This window comes from Mustela lutreola, chromosome 4, assembly GCF_030435805.1.
Source record: "Mustela lutreola isolate mMusLut2 chromosome 4, mMusLut2.pri, whole genome shotgun sequence".
Taxonomy (NCBI): Eukaryota; Metazoa; Chordata; class Mammalia; order Carnivora; family Mustelidae; genus Mustela; species Mustela lutreola.
This window is the reverse complement of record NC_081293.1, coordinates 15074796-15096780: the sequence shown is the minus strand read 5'-3', so window position 1 is coordinate 15096780 and position 21985 is coordinate 15074796. Positions and strand designations below refer to the sequence as shown.

Genomic DNA, 21985 nt, shown 5'->3' with positions numbered 1-21985 from the left:
TTAAAACAATGTTTTTGAGAACCTTGTATTTCCGCCATAAAAAGTCTAACTGAATTTTTTGAGAAGGTATATGAAACATGATTAAACACCAGTATGAAGTGTATCTTCTTCACTGATGAACTAAATTGTGACACATACTGCTGGGAGGGCTGTCCGCTAGAGGTGTGTACATCAGTTGTTAAGTTCTGCCTTTATGTCTTCTGTTTTTGACTCTTCTTTTTTTGTTTTCTTGATTTTGATTTCTTGAGAGTTTTGTGTTCTACTTCAACCATTTTTTCTTGGGCAGTTAGTCTGCTGCATTTTTCTTTTCTGTAAGTCTTTTCTTTCACTGTTTGAGTCTGTTGTCATATTTACCTTCTTGGTGGCTATCTACAGTTCATTTGTGCTGATGATGTCCAATTATTTTTGTTCCACATCCTTTTAAATTATATGCCCTTCCCTTTGCACCCTTGTAGGGAAGAGGGCTACTGAACTTCTCTTTAAGGAGATCTTGTATTTTCTGGAAGTAAATACAAGTAAACCTGGTGGTGATCTACTCCTTGTGAGAAATAAACTCCTTCTCTATTATGTCATTCTTCCCTGCTTTTAACCAAAAGGCTTTTTTTTTTTTTTTAAAGATTTATTTATTTATTTATTTATTGGACAGAGAGATCACAAGTAGACAGAGAGGCAGGCAGAGAGAGAGAGAGAGAAGCAGACTCCCTGCTGAGCAGAGAGCCCGACTCGGGACTCGATCCCAGGACCCCGAGATCATGACCTGAGCTGAACGCAGCGGCTTAACCCACTGAGCCACCAAGGCGCCCCTAACCAAAAGACTTTTAATGAGCAATAAGGAAATGCTAGGAAATAAAATAAGGACTAGGAACAAAGGTGGCATCCTTTATCAAAATCTGAGTGCAGGGGTGCCTGGGTGGCTTAGGCGTTGGGCGTCAGCCTTCGGCCGAGGTCGTGATCCCAAAGTCCTAGATTCAAGCCCCCATCGGGCTCCCTGCTCGGTGGGAATCCTGCTTGTCCCTCTCCCACTACCCCTGCTTGTTTTCCCTCTCTTGCTGTCTCTCTGTTAAATAAATAAAATCTTAAAAAAAAAATCTTGAGTGCAAAACATAGCTGAATATTATTGTTTCAAAGACATCAGCTTTTGGGCAATGTTTTTATCATACTTTTGCTTTTAACTTTATATCTTGTTATCTTGTTAACATTAAATATTAACAATGGATTTACATGATCATTTCTACTACACGTATCTGGTCTTTCACTAAACATTTAACAGTAGTAAGTCTTTAAAAACATTCTTAGAGTTATAAATAAAATTGTGTTAGAAATGGTATATATTTTATGTTGCTTTTGTAAAGTTGTTCAGGGATCATTTGAGGTTTCCTAGTAAATGGAACTTGAAGGAAATTTTTCTTTGCTAATGAGAAACAAATATGGATTTTATAGTATTTGCCAGTGTCTTTTTTTGTTGTGCTATTGTGATATTAGTACTTAAAATTTACAAATTGAAGAAAAGAAATGTATCTTAAGACAACTTTTGCCTAATGTTTTCTGAGAAAGCTTTGTTAATAACTGCAATTATTAATAATTGAGATATTTTATTTAAAATATTGGTTATTCTCTTTGTGAAGATGATCTTCAAAAGGATAATATAATGCAGTAATAGGTTTAGTTCTTAATACGTAAAAGTTCAAATAAAAATGTAATTAAATTGATAACAGTGAAAATGAAACAATAGGAAACATGAGAATATAGTACACTGTTACAAATCTGTATTTTTTTCGGTATTTTACAAGTTTATGTACATGCTCAATTTAAACATTTTTTTCTCGGCAATTAGGGAAGGTAGTCTTTTAAAAATTGATTAAAATTTATTTTTTAGAGTAGTTTTAGGTTCACAGCAATTTTGAGAGGAAGGTGCAGAGAATTCCTTTATGTCCTCTGCTCCCACACATGCACAACTTCCCCACGGTCAACATCCCACACCAGAATGGTTCCTTTGCTACAGCTGATCAATCTACACTGACATCATTATTGCCCAAAGTCTGTCGTCCAAAATCCTCTGACCTCCACCTGTTCATCCCTCTTTCTCTCCTAACTCCTGGAAATCACCAATATTTTTACTGTCTGCATAGTTTTGTCTTTTCCACAATGTCATATCATTTGTATGTAGCTTCTCAGATTGGTTTTAAGTCTCTCCATGTCTTTTCTGGCTTGGTAGCTTAATTTATTTTTAGAGCTGAATAATATTCCATTGTCTTTTACCACAATTTATCTGTGCAGGTATTAAAGTCTTGTTGCTTTTGGCAAGTTTTGACAATTATGAATAAAGCTGCAGTAAACATCTTTGTGCAGGTTTCTTATTTTCTTTCTTTTTTTTTTTTTTAAAGGTTTTTATTTATTTGAGAGAGAGAGAGAGAGTATGTGAAGGGGGAGGGTCAGAGGGAGAAGCAGACTCCCTGCCAAGCAGGGAGCTCAATGCAGGACTAGATCCAGGGACTCCAGGATCATAACCTGAGCCGAAGGTAGTTTCTTAACTAACTGAGCCACCCAGGCGCCCCAGGTCTCTGTATGGACATAAATTTTCAGTTCATTTGTATAAATATCATGGAGTGTTTTTGCTAGAATGTATGGTAAAAGTATGTTTAGTTTTGTAAGAAACCACTAAACTGTCTTTCAGAGTGGCTGTATTTTGCATTCCACCAGCAATGAATGATTTGTTACTTTGCATTCTACATACTCACCAGCATTTGGTGTTGTCAGTGTTTTGGATTTGGACCATTTTAATAGGAGTATATTACTGTTTTTAGTTTGAAGTTCTCTAGTGACATATGATGTGGAGAATCTTTTCATACTTGCTTCTGTATACCTTCTTTGGTGAGCTATCTGCTTAGGTCTTTTGCCCATTTTTAAAATTGAGTTGTTTGTTTTCTTATTATTGAGTTTTAAGAGTTCCTCATGTATTTTAGGTAAGAGTCCTTTATCAGGTGTGTCTTTTTGAAATATTTCCTTACAGCTATGGCTTGTATTTTCATTCTCTTGACAGTGTCTTTATAGAGCAGAAATTTTAAATTTGAATTTAAATTTTAATGAAGTTTAGTTTATCAATTTTTTTTCTTTCATGGATTGTGCCTTTGGTGTCATAACTAAAACACCATCACCAAACTCAAGGTCATCTAGATCTTATATGCTATCTTCTGGGAGTTTTATAGTTTTGCTTACAATGCTCATCTGTTCACGCATGTTACCATTAGAACTTTTAGCATATTAATCATAGTTGTTTTAAATTCTGGTCTGATAATTCTGACTTTCCTGCAGTGTCTGGTCTGATGCTTGCTCTATCTTTTCACATTGTGTTTTTTGCCTTTTGGTATGCCTTGTAATTTTTTTCTTGGTAGTCAGATATGATTTACAGGTAAAAGAGACCGCTGTAAGTGGGCTTTTAGTACTGTGGTGGTAGGTTGTGGAAAGGGCAGAAGCCTTCTGTAACTGACTAAGTCTTTCTGTGGGCTTGTGCTTCATGCTGTGAACTTCCCTAGTGCTTCTCAGTTTCTTTCCCCTCTCTCAGGTTGCACAGGTTGGCTGGCTGGATCTGTGCCTTTCTTTCCCCACACAGAAGGCCCAAGCAGGCTAGAGTTGGGTATTTCCCAACAGTTCAGGGGGGCTCCAATAAAACCCCAGCAGTTTGGGCTCTGTTCAGTAGTTTTTCCCAGCCTTGTTAAAAAGAACGGAATGCTCTGACATGTTTCAGGATGTTTCCTTTTTGTCTTCCCCTGCTGGAAGCACAAGAAGATTTGTCTTTGATGTTCACTGTGAGGACTTTGTAGAGCTCCTGGAGGTTAAAGGAAAAAAAAAGTGTGGGAGTGCCCCTGTGACTGGGTCCTTCTGGGAATTTTAACTCTCAGTGTTGTCCACACTGAGCTTCCAGCAATCGATCAGCTGTAAGAGGCCTTTGGATCATGGTTTCTTCCCCACATACTGGCTCCTGCAGAAGTTTCAAATGTGGTATACTATGATTCTCTGCATACTCCTGTCTGTCTTTCTAGTCTTGCATGCAGTGATTTGCTCTGTGACCTCACGTCTCTGACAGATCTAAGAAGAGTTGTTGATTTTTCATTTTGTGCTGCTTATTACTTTTTGTTAGGATGAAGTGGTAACTTCTGAATGCCTAGCATGCTGGATCAGAAACCAGAAGTCTCCAGTAATCATCTGATGACAGAATTTCTTACAGATTGATTTCTCAACTTCTTACACATTTCAAAAATCCATATTGGATGTTTAACAACTTAATTTTTCAAAAAGCCAAAAATAAATAAAATAAAAATGATTGCTCTAATTATTTATCGTTTATACATAGTCTCTTTGCTATTCATAACTTAGGAAAAATAGCATAGGCTACCAAAGCTTCCCTGTATTATTGTCTAAAAAAACGTTAGACTCTGTCAGGTTTTGAATCAATATTAAATACTAAAGAATGAAATTTCTGTTAATCTTTAAGCAGTGCCTGTTGCTTTTTACTCTTGAGCAAAAGGGAAACCAACATTACCTTATGTAATAGTTTCATATGTAAAATAAAATCTGAGAATAAATGTTGCTCTGAACTTGATATTTTGTAACTTGTTATTAAAGCCTAAAATCAAATAGATAAACAGAACTAGAAGATTGACAGTTTGTCATTCAGCAGTGCAAGAAACCCAGCATTCTTTCATTTAAGATTTTCCTAGTTTGGAAAGTATTAGTAGGAATTCTATACTTGAGAAGAGTTTAGATTTACTTTGCATGTAATGCTTGTTCAAGGCTTTTTTTTTTTTTTTAATTTATGTCCTTAAAAAGATAGTCCTAAAATAAAATTTACTTTCCTAGGAGATATTCATAGACTCGTAAATATAAAACTAGATTTAATCTGGGGGGGTCTAGTAAAAATCTACTTCAGATCATCACACAGTACACATGGGGCTAAGCTCTCTCAGGATGGGCAGGCAGCAGTTCCACTGGACGTCCAAGGCAGTGCAGAGTTTTTCTTTGGAGGCCTTCACTAGGCCCAAGACCAGCTAACATGGCTTTACACATGGACAAGGGTAAATGAGATCTGTAGGCCCCTGAAGCAGCTTCCAAAAGGTCCTAAAAACAGGTAAAAAAATTCTCAGCAACCTTTAAGTGCTGACTTCATTTTTCTCTATGTCATAGTTATCATACTTCTTTTCACCTTTAAGTCAGTCCATTTATCTCCTCTTTGCCCATGATGTATATTTTATTTGGTTTAAGTAATTGCTGTCTCTTAGATATTATTACAAAAAAATGTTTACATCAACTATAGACAACTTTTCCAGGCTTTTTTTATTTTTTTATTTTTATTTTTTTTATTTTATTTATTTATTTTTTTTTTTTAAAGATTTTTTATTTGTTGATTTGACAGACAGAGATCACAAGCAGACAGAGAGGCAGGCAGAGAGAGAGGGAAGCAGGATCCCTGCTGAGCAGAGAGCCCGATGCGGGACTCGATCCCAGGACCCTGAGATCATGACCTGAGCCGAAGGCAGCGGCTTAACCCACCGAGCCACCCAGGCGCCCCTCCAGGCTTTTTTTAGATCGTATTTATTTTTCCATTACCTTATAATTCCATTTGAGTATAAAGTCATATAACATATTTTGTTACTGTTCCTGTCATGCAGCTCAAAATTGTTCTGGATTGAGAACCTGTGGGCATTGTTTGGAACAGCCTGGGTGTGGCTGGTGCAATGATCCTAGTAATACAGGAAGAGGACACTGCATTGAAGGATCTTCACGGGGACCAATGAAGCTTGTTGGGATGCACAATAATGAGATGATTCTCGACACCAGTCTTTGTCCTAAAGAAAAAAACTATGAGTGGTCATTTATCCAGTGTCCAGGTAATAAAAATGTGATGAAATTAATTACAGTTTGGAAACCAAGAATGAGTTGTTCTTTCTTATAATAAATATTCAGGAAAACAATGAGACTCAAATTTCACAGATGAAAAAATATTCTTCCCTATATTCATCTCTATCGTGCAGATGGCATTCTGTTTGGAATCATTAAATAGGCTTACCAAATGGTATACAGTTGTTATATTTGGCTTTATATGAATTGCTAAGAGGGGAAATAATGGGTTCATGCCAATTTTCTATCTTGTACTATAGTCTTTTATGTGCACAGTATAATAATAACTTAAAATTCAAGGCAATTCAGAAGATCCAGTCAACTTCATGCTAATTGTGGGAATATTTTAAATGATATTTGTGATGGAATCAACAGGCCTCATTTTAAATATCATTCAGTTTTGAAAGTCATTAGTTTTCAGGGTTTTTTTTTTAATATAAGAAGTCAGTTCTTATACTGAAGAAAGCCAATCTCCTAGAAAAATTAACTGACTCAGTATATTTTTATTGAGTGCCTACTATGTGCCAAAGAGTGTTTGAAGTGTTAGAGACATAACAATTAACAAATGAGAGTAAAATCACTGCTCTCGTGGAACCTGTATTCTAACTGAAATTAACAAAATTAATTACACACATAAGAAGTTACATGCTGTTAAATTGCTGTTAAATAAATGAAGTAAGGAAGGGGGATAAGGCCTGCAGTTTTAAAAGGGTAGTGAGATAAGAGCTCACTGAGACATAGCAATAAACAATTCATGTAGTTGAGGGAGTGAGTGAGTCATAGGGATATCTGGGAAAGTGTTCTAGAGCAGGTAATAGTCTGACACAAGGGCTTGGATGAAAGGGTTTATTAAGGAGGTGAACCCGGGAGGCACAATTGAGGAAACAGTTTTGGAGAAGGGAGAAAAACCAAAAATATTAAGCTGGGTGCTGTACTTAGAAATGTGGCCTCACACCCACTAGGACCTAGCAGAGCCGTGTAGAATGCTTCTCAGAGTTAACCCACTGACGAAATGGGAAGGTAGAGCACTTATCTATGGATTCTCATTAGTTGAGTGATATCTTTGGAGGTATGGTACTTCTGAGCTGTGCCAGCATGTCTGATCAATAGTTTGCCCTGGCACTAATGAAAATTCTGAGGTTGAAAAGTAGAGAGACACTGCAGAACTTTCATTAGGTGAGTCACCAACAGTGTGCTGTCCTGAAACCAGATGGATTGTGGGAATGTGGCACAGAGTGCAATGAAACCTGCTACATAAAATTTGAAGTATATGAAAAGCAAAAATGAAAAAAAAACAATTGGTTTGTACAAGATGATTGAATTTAAAATTTTTTTTGCTTAGTGAAAGAAACCAGACCCAAAGGCTACATGTAGTATTATTTCATTTATAAAATGATCTGGAACAGGCAGAATTGTGGGGATGGAAAACAGATCAGTTATTTGCCAGGAGTAGCAAAGGTAGGGATTTATTTCAAGGGGGGGCCTCACAAGGGAATTTTTTGTGTTATGGAACTGGTCTTTATGGTACTGTGTTAGGTTGATACATGACTCCATACATTTGTCAAAACCCATGTTGTTTACCACAAAGAACCAACTTTCCTGAATGCAAATTAAAAGGAAAAGTCAACTAGAATACCAGGGGATCCCAGGATGTAAAGTAAACTGTGACAAGTAAATTTAACTATATTACAAATGCCATAATGTAATATATACAAGTAATAAATGTAAGAAAAAGAAAAAATAAAAGAGCTGACCTAAGTAACTTTGGCAAACAATTTGATTTGATACTGTCAAGCTAAGGAAAAAGAAAACTATATATAAGATTGTATTCTGGTTAGTAAATTTGTGTATCACATGGTATAAGTTAACATTTCTAACAATACTTTATGCATTTACTAGGTTTGGACAAATAAATTGTGTTTAATTTAAGCTAGGTTTTCCCTTGTCAGAAAAAGAAGTTAAAAATAAGCAAGGACTGAAGACTACAAACAACCCTGTGGTGTTGGATTAGGGTCTGAGATAATAATGTGAATTCATGTTTATTCTAACATATATACACCAAAAAGTGAATATAGGTATATATGTATACATAGGTTAGTATTATGCAGTGTTATTTCCTAGTTCTGTTGTCAAGAGGGTCTAGAAGTCATGACATCCCAGTAGCAATGAATATATCTAGTGCCTGCATCTTGGTTTCTAAATACTGTTTTCCAGTGAAAGGAACCATGGTACTGTAGAGAAATGGCTAAGTCTAGCACTGGGACAGGGAGAAAACACGATGAGCCCGGAGCATTGTTTGGTGACAGAAAGTAAAAAAGAACTTTAAAAAAAGAGAGGATGGGATCGTGATTATGCCACAGGAACACAGCACCAACCTAAATGAGCTCTCCGTGGATGAAATATGAGCAAAAGATAATGATCGTGTTGTATTATAACTCAAAAACCTAAATCCTGATTCTGTATTGATTTAATGATGTAATAAATAAAGAAACGGTGTGAATGAACAAGAATTCCTTATAGAAAAATTCTAAATAATAAATGTAGAAGGAATGAGGGGAATAAAAACATCACTCTTAGCACCCCCCAGTATTAAATGCTATAAGAATAATCCACTTAATATAGAAATTGAGGAATGAAATTTTAAGGAGAAACAGGGTGCTTGTGTAGCTTTAAGGCTTCTGGTCAGTAATCACTTCTTTTCTCTTTTTCAATGTTTGAAGTTTTTATTTAAATTCTAGTTATCTAACATAAATTGTAATACTTGTTTTGGGAACAGAATTTAGTGATTCTTCACCAACACACAACACCCAGTGCTCATCACAAATGCCCTCCTTTATGCCCATCACCCATTTAGCCCGTTTCCCCTGCCCACTTCTCTCCAGCAACCCCCAGTTTGTTCTCTGTAGTTAAGAGTTTCTTTTATGGTTTGCCCTCCCCCCCTGCCCTTTTTCCTTCTCATATATTTATCTGTTTTATTTCTTAAATTCCACATATGAGTGAAGTCATATGGTATTTGTCTTTCTCTGGCTGACTTATTTCACTTAGCTTAATACACTTTGGATCCATCCACATTGTTGCAAATGGCAAGATTTCATTCTTTTTGATGGCTGAGTAATATTTCTCTCTCTCTGTGTGTGTCTCTTTGTTTTGGTTTTAAGTTTGATAAGTTCTTTATAAATTTTGGATACTAACACTTTATCAAATGTCATTTGGAAATATCTTTCTCCATTCCAAAGGTTGCCTTTTAGTTCTGTTGATTGTTTCTTTTGCTGTGCAGAAGTTTTTTTTTAAGATTTTATTTATTTATTTGTCAGAGAGAGAGGAGTGAGAGTGAGCACAGGCAGACAGAGTGGCAGGCAGAGGCAGAAGGAGAAGCAAGCTCCCTGCCAAGCAAGGAGCCCGACATGGGACTCGATCCCAGGACCCTGGGATCATGACCTGAGCTAAAGGCAGCTGCTTAACCAACTGAGCCACCCAGGCGTCCCTGTGCAGAAGTTTTTATCTTGAAGTCCCATTAGTTCATTTTGCTTTTGTTTCCCTTGCCTGTGGAGATGTATCTAGTAAGAAGTTGCTATAGCTGATGTCAAATAGATTACTGCCTGTGTTCTCCTCTATAATTCTGATGGTTTCCTGTCTCACATTTAGGTCTGTCATCCATTTTGAATTTATTTTTGTGTGTGCCAAGAGAAAGTGGTCTAGTTCCATTTTTCTGAATGTTACTGTCCAGTTTCCCCACACCATTTTTTGAAGAGGCTTTCTCTTTTTCTATTGGATATTCTTCCCAGCTTTGTTGAAAATTAGTTGACCATATACTTGTGGGTTCATTTCTGGGTTTTCTAGTCTGTTTCATTGATCTAAGTGTCTATTTCTCTGCCAGTACCATACTGTCTTTATCACTATAGCTTTGTAATGTACCTTGAAGTCTGAAGCTGTGATGCCTCCAGCTTTGGTTTTCTTTTTCAAGATTGCTTTGGCTATTTGGGGTCTTTTGTGATTCCATACTCATTTTAGGATTGTTTATTGTAGTTCTGTGAAAAATGCTATTGACATTTTGATATGGATTGCATTAAATGTATAGATTGCTTTGGGAAGATTAGAAATTTTAATAATATTTATTCTTCTAATCCTTGACCATACAATGTTTTTCCATTTCTTTGTTTCCTCTTCACTTTCTTTCATAAGTGTTCTATAGTTTTCAAAACACAGATCTTTTACCTCTTCAATTAAATTTATTCCTGGATATCTTATGGTTTTTGATGTATTTGTAAATAGGATTGATTCCTTGATTTCTCTTTCTGCTGTTTCATTATTGATCTGTTAAAACGCACAGATTTCTGTACATTCATTTTGTATTCTATGATTTTATTGAATTCATGTATCAATTCTAGCAAATATTTTTGGTGGAGTCTTTTGGGTTTTCTACATATGGTATCAAGTTGTCTGTGAGTAGTGCAATTTTGACTTCCTTGCCAATCTGGATGCCTTTTACTTCTTTGTTGTCTGATTGCTAAGGCTAAGACTTCCAGTACCAGCAATGGTGAGAGTGGATGTCCCTGTCTTGTTCCTGACTGTGGAGGAAAAGCTCTCAGTTGTTCCCCATTTGGAATGATATTAGAGTTGTGGGTCTTTTTTATATGGCCTTTGTGATGTTGACTTACACTTCCTGTATCCTTTTACTATATTGAGGGTTTTTATAAAAAATGGATGCTATATTTTGTCAAATGCTTTTAGTGCATGTATTCAGAGGATCATATGGTTCTTAGCCTTTCTTTTATTAATGTGTTGAATCCCATTGATAAATTTGTGAATATTGAACCACCTTTATAGCCTAGGAATAAATCCCACTTGGTTGTCGGGAATGATGCTTTTAATGTACTATTGGATTCAAATTGCTAGTATTTTGTTGAGAATTTCTGCATCCATGTTCATCAAGGTTATTTGCCTGTAATTCTCCTTTTTTAGTAGGGTCTTCCTCTGGTTTTGGAATCAAGGTAATGCTGCCCTCATAAAATGAATTTTGAAGTTTTCCTTCCATTTCTGTTTTTTAGAACAGTTTGAGGAGAATAGGTATTAATGCTTCTTTTTAAAAATTTATTTATTTTTAAAATTTCTTTTCAGTGTTCCAGAATTCACTGTTTATGTACCACACCCAGTGCTCCATGCAATACGTGCCCTCCACAATACCCACCACCAGGCCCACCCAACTTCCCATCCCCTCCCCTCCAAAACCCTCAGTTTGTTTCTCAGAGTCCACAGTCATTCATGGTTCATCTCCCCCTCCAGTTTCCCCCAAATCCCTTCTCCTCTCCATCTCCCCATGTCCTCCATGTTATTCCTTATGCTCCAAAAATAAGTGAAACCATATGATAATTGACTCTCTCTGCTTGACTTATTTCACTCAGCATAATCTCTTCCAGTCCTGTCCATGTTGTTACAAAAGTTGGGTATAAGTGTCTGGCAGAGTTCCCCTGTGAAGACATCTGGCCCTGGGCTTTTGTTTATTGGGAGTTTTTTCATTACTGACTCAGTTTCTTTGCTGGTTATCAGTCTGTTCAAATTTTCTATTTTTTTCCTGTTTCAGTTTTGGTAGTTTATATGTTTCTAGTGTTGTCATATAATTTTTCACAATATTCCTTTATAATTGTGTTTCTATGATGTTGGTTGTGATCTCTCTTTTGTGACTTTGTTTCCTTTCTGTTTTCTTTTTGATAAGTCTGGCTTATAAGGGTTTTATAAATTTTAGTAGTTCTTTCAAAGAACCAGCTCCTAGTTTCATTGATCTGTTCTACTCTTTTTAATTGTTTATATATTGGTTATTTCTGCTCTAATCTATATTATTTCCCTTCTTCTGCTGGCTTTAGGCTTCATTTGATGTTCCTTTTTTAGCTTCTTTAGGTGTAAGATTAGGTTATATATTTGAGATTTTTCTTGCTTCTTGAGGTGGGCCTGTGTTGCTTTATTCTTCCCTTTAGGATTGCTTTTGCTGCATCCCAGAGGTTTTGGACTGTCATGTTTTCATTTGCATTTGTTTCCATGCATTTTAAAAAATTTCTTCTTAATTTCCTGGTTAACCCATTCTTTATTTAGTAGGATGTTCTTTAACCTCTATGTATGTGTGGTCTTTCCAAATTTTTTTGTGTGGTTGGCTTCAAGTTTCATAGCATTGTGGTCAGAAAATATGTCATGGTATGATCTCAGTCTTTTTGTACTTATTAAGGACTGATTTGTGACCCAGTATGTGATGTATTCTGGATAATGTCCATGTGTACTTGAAAAGAATGTGTATTCTGCTGCTTTAGGATGAAATGTTCTGAATATACCTGATAAGTCCATCTGGTCCAGTGTGTCATTAAAAGGCCTTATTTCCTCGTTGCTTTTCTGCTTAAATGACCTGTCCATTGCTAAGTGGGATGTTAAAGCCCCCTACTATTATTGTATTATGATCAATGAGGTTTTTTATGTTTATTATTAATTGATTTATATATTTGGGTGCTCCCAAGTAGAGGCATAAATATGGACAACTGTTAGATCTTCTTGTTGGATAGACTCCTTTACTAAGATATTTGCTCTTCTTCATCTCTTGTTATATTCTTTGTTTTAAAATTGAGTTCATCTCTTATTAGTATGGCTACTCTTGCTTTCTTTTGATGTCCGTTAGCATGATAAATAGTTCTCCATCCTCTCTCTTTCAACCTGCAGGTAGGTATCTTTAGGTTTAAAATGTGTCTTCTGTAGGCAGCATATAGATGGGTCTTGTTTTTGTTTTTTTTTGTTGTTGTTTTATCCAATCTGATACCTATGTCTTTTGATTGGAGCATTTACATCATTTACATCAGAGTGATAACTGATAGGTATTTACATCAGAGTGATTATTGATATAAATTTAGTGCCATTGTATTACCTGTTAAATTATCATTTCTGGAGACTTTTTTCTGTTCCTAGAAGTCTTTGCTGATTTTAATCTTTTTTCCTACTCAGAGAATTCCCTAATATTTCTTTCCTGGCCAGTTTAGTGTCATGAATTTTGTTACTTTTTGTTTTCTGGGAAGCTCTTTATTGTTTCTTCTATTCTGAATGATAGCTTTGCTGGATAAAGTATTCTTGGTTGCATATTTTCCCATTCAGCATATTGCATATATCATGCCACTTCTGCCTGGCCTGTCAAGTTTCTGTGGATAGATCTGTTGCTAACCTGATTTGTCTTCCCTTGTACATGAGATATTTCTTTTCCCTTGCTGCTTTTAGGACTTTTTTCTTATTAGTAATTTGCAAATTTTACTGTGATATGTCTTTGCGTTGTCCTGCTTTTGTTGGATTTGATGGGCATTGTCTGTGCTTTCGGGATTTGGATGTCTGTTTTTTTCCCCCCAGATCAGGGAAGTTTTCAACTATAATTTGTTCAAAACCTTTCCCTGTTTCCTTCTCTTCTTCTGGGATTCCTACGATATCAATAATATCTCCCCTCATGTGTTCTAGGCATGTTCTCAGCCTTCACCCTGTCTGTGTCCCAGACATCTGCCCATCTGTCAGCACAGTGCACCTGTGTTTTATCTCAGGGTTGCTGGCTGAGTTTCAAATATCCAAACTTTAGGGACCCAATGTGGTGTCGATCCACGCTGGTCCTCTGGGGGAGGGTCTCATCATACTTTGGCCGGTGCTGGTTTGCCCCAGATGGGTAGTCATAGGAATGCACAACAGCTTGAAGTTTATGGTAACGCTCACCAAAATTTATCATCCAGGTTAGCTGCCCTCAATAAGTGTCTCTACCCTTATGCTATGGAATGGGGCAGCACAATATGGGAACTGTTGGCTCTTTTGTTCCCCAAAATGCAGAGCAACCGCTCCCAGATGCACTCCAAGAGTGGGGAAACAGCTCTCCCAGTACATCCTCTGATCATGAAACTTCTTTCTGGCCTCTGCCCTTCTTCATATGAGAACTGCTTACCCACCAGGCTCCACTCTGTCCACAGTGCATGTTGGTTTTGGTCAGCAAACCTTGAGATGGTGAATCAAAGGATTGATTGCTTCCAACACCTTAGTAGGAGAAAGGAAAGGCCTGGGGATCAGGCGCTCTATTGGTGAAAGTCCTTGAGCCAAGCTCTGTCTAGGCTTTCATTATGAATTTAATTAATACACACATGCAAGGCAAGGAGTTCTTGAAGCACATGATCACTTTAGGTGCCTATATTTTAAACATCTACTCCTGGGAAGAGAACCTTGAGCTGCAGTAAGAATCTGTCTGTCTACTTTCAGCCATGAAAGTTCAAAGGAGGCCTAGTGTTCTGGGCACTCCTCCTTTGCCTTTCAATTAATTTCATCCAGGGAACATATACAAGTCAGGCTTTATCTGTCCAGGCACTGTGAATCCCAAGTGTGGTCTTCTAAAACTTCAGTCTTTGAGCTCCTCTGGTTATAAAAATGCATAATAATCAGCCCCTCTTGTTTTCCCAGTCAGTGGTTTTGGTAAGTGTTTTTCTTGTGTGATCCTTTGTGTGCTGCTCTTTGTCTGTCTGTCTGTCTGTCTGTCTCTCACCCCCTTCTCTTCATGATCAGGGCTCCCTCTCCTCTGTAGCCCATGATTCTTTTCTTCTCCCAAATCACTTCTCCACACCTCTTATTTTCCACGATGTGGTTTCTTTTCTCCCTCTAGTTGTGCAGTTTGTTCTCTCAGTCTTCAGATCGATTTCTTCAATGTTCAGAATGATTTAGTATTTATCTAGGTGTGTTTGAGGGATGAGGCAAGCATAAGTTCCTCCTACTAATCCACCATCTTAACTCCCACCTAACAGTTACTTCTTAAACAGGACTCAAAAGATTAACCATATGGAAAAACATTATAAATTGTACTATATTAAGATCTAAGAATTCTTTTCATTGAAAACATGAACAAGGAAAGTTACAGAATTAAAGATACTTACAATACTACCTAATAAAGCCCTTTATCCAGAATTGATATTTTTTATACACCAATAATAAAAGACTACACAAATAAAAAATGGCCAAGATAGTTGAACCTCACAAAAATGAATACTTAAAAGACCAATAGATATCTGAAAGTTTGTTTAATCTCTTTGGTCTTGAGGGAAATGCAAATGAAAACCGCAAAATAATACCATTAATCTCCCATGAGCGTTTCTAAAATGAAAAAAAGATTATTTTAAATGTTAGCAAGGATGTAGAGCAAATGGAAATCTCATACATTGGTTTTTGAGAGACTAAAAGGTATAAACACTTTAAAAACATTTTGCAAATATGGGTTAAAGCTGAACAAATGTATACCCAATGATTCAAGAATTGTATGTCTAGGCCATGACTGGTAAACTGAAATCTGCTGCCAAATTTAGCGTGTGACTTGTTTCTACATAGCCTGTGAACAAGAGTGATTTCACATTTTTAAAACTGAAAAGGAGTAGGAGAAAGAGTGGGGAAGGGAGGAGTACAGGAGGGAAGGAAATTAAGGAAGGGAAGAATCTTTGACAGTCTATATGTGCCCACAGTGTCTAAAAACACTTACTATTTGGTCCTTTACAGAAAATGTTTGCTGGTCCCTGGTTTAGGCCCAATAACCCAATAGGAAGCATAGTTATGTTCACTTACAGGACATGCATAGGGATGTTCATAGCAGCACTGTTTTAATATCTCCAACCGAGAACTCATCCAAATGTTCATCAACAGTTGGATAATTAAAGAAGTTGATATTACGCACAACAGAACATATAGCATGAGAATGATTAACCTATAATTGTATGGAACAACATGGTGGCTCTCCCATACACAGTGTGGAGAGAAGGAAACCAGACATAAACAAGATACTGACTCAGTTTACCTAATCTTCAAAAACAGGCAAATCTGTTTTATGGTATTATATAGGTCAGGAAAGTGATAACTTTTTTGGGGCACAGCAACTAGTGACTGGAAGGGGGTACAAAGGTATTATTTTATTTCTAAGAAGTTTTCTTGTATTATATTTTTAAATAGATTCTCCATTTCTGACCCTCTTTATTTCTTTCTGAATCACCTTATTGCTTTCTTGGTTGTTTTTCTGCCTTGCTTTAATGCCTCATTAAATTGTGAAGGTTATCTATTTTTCTGTTTTGGATGTCTTATAATTCAGTGTCCATTTTGGGGCTTGTTTTCATTTCCTTCCATAGTTCAGTCAACTCTTTTTTCATTTCTTCCTCTTTTATGTCCATTTCTATTCTTAATTGAATTTCTGATTTAAGGTAGTTTTAAAAAAATTCTTCAAATGTTGGTTTAACTATATTTATTGTTTAGAAATTTGTCATAATTTCCTGCTCCATGGTTATATTTTTCAGGGGAATTTTCATCAGTTAAGCTATGTTATATCTGGTTTCCTGATTTTATTCTTATTTTTCTGATTTTTGGGGAATAACTATGTAATGTCATTTTTTTTTCTTTCCATTTCTGGCATTGGTGTAGTTTGTAGGATTTCTGGTTTTATGGTCTCTCTTTTGTGAGAACAGCAAAGTTGTGGTGGCCAAGATAAGGACTGTGTGGCCTCTGAATTTCTGGCTTTCTTTTTTGTTTTGCAGGAATTTAACTTTCCAATTAATTTTTTTATCCCTTAGCCACCTGGTCCTAAAAGCCACCTTTCTTACTTCCCACCTTTTTCTCCATAATCAAGAGCAGTTCTTCAAATTATCCACACTTCTAAGTCATCTTCTTTGTTTCTTGGGAGACATAGTCCTAGGCAGCCTTCATTGTTTTCAGTTATCAAAAAGTTCTACAGTGTTCCCTCATGCTGGAACAAATGGGATTTTAAAGACATAATTTTCTAATGTTTTGCTATTTTATTTTATTATTGTTATTTTAAAAAGGTTTATTTATGAGAGAGAGAAAGAGCATGTGTGCACAGAGTGGTAGGAGGGTCTAAATAATAGGAAGAGAGAATCTTTAAACAGACTTTATGCCGAGTGCAGGGCCTGACATGGGGCTCAATCCCACAACACCAAGATCATGACCTGAGCTGAAACCAAGAATTGGATGCTTAACTGACTGTACCTCCCAGGTGCCCCTAATTTGCTATTTTATAGAAATACATTTTATTTTATTATATAGTATCCCTGTACTAAGTGACCTTGGTGATTTCTTCTGTTCATCCTGGTACATTTTTTATAGATTCCTTAGGATTTTTTTTAACGTTGCTTTTCAATAAACAGAGTTATTTTTCCTTTCTAAATCATGCATGTTATTTTTGTTCTTTCCCTATTGCTCTGTCAAGACCCACTGTGCAACATGGTATTGAATGAGTGAGAGTGTACATTAGTCTTAAATGGAAAGTATTTAGCCTTTAACCTTTAAGTAAAATGTTAACTGTTGGTTTTTCATAAATGTCCTTACAGTTTGAAGAACTTTTAGTTGAGGTTTTGTTTTGTTTGTTTTGTTTTATTTTATTTATTTGTTTGTTTTAAATCACGACCAGATGTGTAATTCTTCCAAAGATATGCATCTATTGAGCAGATCGTATAATTATTTTTTGTCTTAGTTAATACCATTAATTCATATTGTTTGGTTTTTAAATGCCAAAACAATCTTGCATTTTGGGATAAACTCCACTTATGATGTAGTATCCTTTTAGTATATTGCTGGATTCAATTTGTTTAAATCTTGCCAAGTATTTTTGTATTTATATTGTTAAGACCCTTGTAGTTACCTTAGGGTCTGGTTTGGTATCATTCTCAAGACTTGGGAAATACTTTTTCCTCTTCCATTTTCTGGAAGAGTTTATGTAAAATTGGCATTATTTCTTAAATATTTGGTGTAATTTACCTATGAAGACATCTGGCCTGGAGTTTTCTTTGGGAGAGAGATTTTAACTACAAATTCTTTTTTCTTTTTTTTTTTTTAAGTAGGTATGAGGCTATTCAGGTTCACTAACTTTTCTTGAAGAAGTTTAGTAGTTTGTGTCTTTCGAGGAATTTATTGCATTGAAGATGTTACTGACAGATATTCATAATAATTGTTATTATCCTTTTCTCTAAAGGATCTTTAGTGATAACCTCTTTTTAATTCTAAATATTGATAATTTGTGTTTTCTCTCATGAGCAGTCTGTCTGGGGGTTTGTCAGTTTTCATTGATCCTAGAAATAGCTTTTCATTGTATTGATTTTCCTCTATTGTCCATTTGATATTTCATAAATTTCTGCTCTTAATTTTTCCTTCATTTTGCTTGCTTATAGTTTAATTTGCTTTTCTTCTAGTTACATAAGGTTGAAACTTAAATAACCAAGTTGATAATTTTTTTCTAATATAAGCCTTTGATGTTATAAATGTTCCTCTAGAAACTACATTTCAGTAGTGGTTTTATGATACACTCTTTCCATATTTTTACTTTAAGCTACCTGTGTTGTATTTTTAGTATGTTTTTTATAGATAACACATTGTTAGGCTCTTTCTTTTTAATACAATTTGATAGTGTATACCATTAAATTAATGTGTTTGGGTCTTTTAAAGTAAATTTTTTATTAATATGGTTGACTTAAATTTCCATCTGGTTACTTATTTTCTCTTCTTCTCATCTGTTCTTTGTGTCTGTTTCTTCCTTTTTTTGCCTTCCTTTGAATTAATTTAATATATTTTATGCTTCATTTTATTGGCCTATTGACTATATTACCTTCTTTTGCTTGCTCTTGGATTTCTATTCATCTTTAACTTGTCACAGTCTGTATTTAAGTGATATTATAACTACACAGTAATGTAAGAGCCTTATTACTTTTAAATATGTTATAAATCACATAGTGTACTTTTATTAATTTTTCTTTAATGGCAAGTTATCTTTAAAATTTTTTTTTTAAATTAAAAAAAAAATACTTTATCATCGAGCAGAAATGGTGTAAAAGTGAGTAGGTTATCCAGCTATCCTGGAATGTGTCCAGGAGTGAGGGCTTCCTTGAGATATGGGACTTTGAGTACAAACACTAGTATAGTCCTGGGAAAGTTGGGATGACTGGTTACTCTAAAAATGACCCAATTTAATTGCCCCTAGTTGAAACAATTAAGAAATGGGACAAAATGAAAAACACTTCTTGAGACATTGGACAGGCAGCCAAAGTTAATGATCCCTCAGAAACAGGAAAGGAGTCAGGTGAACCTTACCACTATCCCCAGTTAGTGCTGGAAGAAAGTTTGCATGAGGTGCTGCATGGGTCAGGGGACACAAGTAGAGTCTGGTTATCCTGTGTTGGAAAAATGGAATTGGGAATCTGGGGAGCGGAGGACAAGGTGCCTGTCTGTTCAAAGAAGAGAGTTGAGCAGAGAGAGAGAATTGTGGAAAACTGCAGAAGAGTATCCTCTGAATATTCAGCTAAAAAATAAGTACAACAGTGTAGAAAACTACTTGAGTTCTGCAGGAAGAATTACTTGAGTGGAATAAAAGGAATAGTCACCAAATAGCACACAGGACTGGGAATGGCCTGGGCATTATTCATTGGACAATTTGTAGAGTATTTTAGAAGAATTTGCTTTAATTAATATGGCAAAATTATCACTAGACTAGATGTTGCAATTGTCTTGTGTAACATTGGCCAGAGGATCAAACTGTCTTCAATTAACATAGCCAAATTCCAGAACAAAGCTAAACAATATAGGAATACAAAAAGTTTCCAGCATTCAAAATATAATATTTAAGATTTACTATGTCTGACTTCCAATAAAAAAATTAGCATGTATGCAAAGAATAGGAAAACCTTGACCCCTACTGAAAAAGAAAAATCAATAGAAACCAACCTAGAAGTTAGATAGATGTGAAGAGTAGACAAGGCTATTGAAACAATGATTATGAAGGCATTTCATATATTAAAAATTAAACTTTTGAGCATGTTAAGTAGAGTCACAGAAATAAAAGAAAACAAAAAAACCAAGTAGAATTTATAGAGATGAAATATATTCTAAGATGAAAAATGAATGGGCTTAATATCAGATTAGACATTGTAAAAGTAAAGATTGGTATACTCTTAAAGACAAATAGGAAGTACTCTAATGAAGCACAGAAGGAAGAATAACTGAAGCAAAATGAACAGCACATCAATGAGCTTTGGGGCATGAGGCCTCGTATTTTTGTAATTGGATACTCTGAATGAGGGGAGAGAGAAAGGACTTCGAAAAATCAGAAAAAAAAAAAAAAAAAAACAATGGCAAAATTTTTCTAAATTGGATGAAACCCAAAAACCCAAAGAGGCAGGAATGTCAATAAATGTTAAGCACAAGAAATGTGAGGATATCTATATCAATGCCCATAATAATTAAATTGTTTAAAGCCAGTGATAAAAAGATAAAAGCAGCCCAGAGAGAAATAAGGCTTAGTATGAACAGAGAAACAAAGGTAAGTTTGAACCAGATTTCTTTGCAGGGGGAAAAAAAAAAAAAGCCAGAAAACAGTGGAGCTACAGAAATGCAGTATCTTTAAAATAGCAAAAGAAAAAAAACTTGAAGTTCTTTACTTAATGATGTATATATTTTTAAAAAGTAAGGGTCAAATAAAGATTCTTTCAAAGTTCTAAAAACTCTAAAATTCATTACCAGTGGACCTGCTGTATAAGAAGTGTTAAGAAATCTTAAGTCCTTCATTCAGAAGAATAATTTCCATATATAAATCTGATCTACACAAAGGAATGAAGAACAAAAGACATGGTAGCACTGTGAGTAAAGACTTTTTTCCCCTAAAACTTCCATATTTAAAAAAGGCAATTAGTGTTTTAAGGCAAAAATGACAAGACTGTATTCAGAGTTTAGTTTTTATGTGGAAATATACCAACAATACCTCAAAGGCCAAGGAAAGAATATTGGAAGTCTACTGTTGTAAGATTTTTTTTTTTTAAACAATATGTGAAGTGGTAAATCTTGAGCTTAATTGGTAGATGTATATTCTAAACCCTCAAAGAACTACTAAAATAACACAGAGTCATAGCCAAGGAAGTAGATAAAATAATCCAAATGAAGGCCAGATAAGGGAAAAAGAGCCATGGAGAAAAGATGGGACAAATAGTTCACTAATGGCAAATGATAGATTTAACCTCAGCTATTTCAATAATCATATTAAATGTAAATGATATACGCACCATAATAAAAAGGCTGAGATTTTCATATTAGCTAAAAGCAAGACCTAATACCCTACCTCTAGGAAATCCATTTAAAATACAAAGATACATTTTAAAAGTGAAAGCATGGAAATAGATAAACTATGCTAACATAAGTCAAGAGAAAGCTGAATTGGTGACATTGGTATAAGAGATACAGATTTTAGAGCAAAAGATAATACCTAGAATAAAGAGGATCACTTCACAAAGATAAATAGGTGAATTCATCAAGAGGACATAACATTCCTGAAAATTTCTACCTAACCGTAAACATTCAAAATAGGTGAAGGTTCAACAGTGTATGATAAGGCTTCTCTTTTGATTTCCAGAGATATTGTAGGTTACCACTTTCTACTTAGAGATAAGTAGCTGCCATCACATCAGTTTGTTTGTTTTTCTCCACGGCTCTATTTTGGAGAATGTATTAGTTTTCTTTTGCAGCATGACTAATTACCACAGACTTAGAGGCCTAAACAATACACAATTATAGCTTGGGATTATAGCTCTTGGATGTGGCCTGGTTGGCTTCTCAGCTCAAGTTCTCAGAGGCTGAAATCAAGTGCCAGGCTGAGTCTTTGGAAGCTCTGGAGAAGAATGTGCTTCCAAACTTACCCAGATTTTTGTCAAAATTCAGTTCTTGCAGTTGTATAACTAAGTGCCTGTTTTTTCACTGGCTATCAATAGTAAACCACTTCATCTCCTGAAGTATGCTCACATTCTTTCCCACATGTCCCCCTCCATCACTAAAACTAGCAACATCATCTCAAAAGGTCACATGGAATCTCTCACTTTGAATCTCTTACTTCCAGTAGAGACCAATTCCTTTTAAAGGATCTTTTGGTTGGATTCAATCAGAATGAGTTTCTTTTCTTAAAGTCAGCTATGCCATGTAATATAACTGAATCACCAGATTAAGCTGATGACCCTTCTATCATATACATATCATATACAAGTTCCTACCACACTGAAGAGGAGGCCATTAGTGTTTGATTAAA

The 21985-nt window shown here is 35.5% G+C and overlaps 1 protein-coding gene across 3 annotated transcripts in view; it reads left to right on the top strand.

Annotated features, from left to right (window-relative positions):
• Positions 1–21985, top strand: part of ATRNL1 (attractin like 1) — an 849703-nt gene that overhangs the window by 186317 nt on the left and 641401 nt on the right. For all 3 annotated transcript variants that reach the window (XM_059173087.1, XM_059173089.1, XM_059173088.1), the window contains exon 18: positions 5667–5885. In XM_059173087.1, the coding sequence (XP_059029070.1) occupies positions 5667–5885 (219 nt within the window). The remainder of the gene's footprint in view (positions 1–5666; positions 5886–21985) is intronic.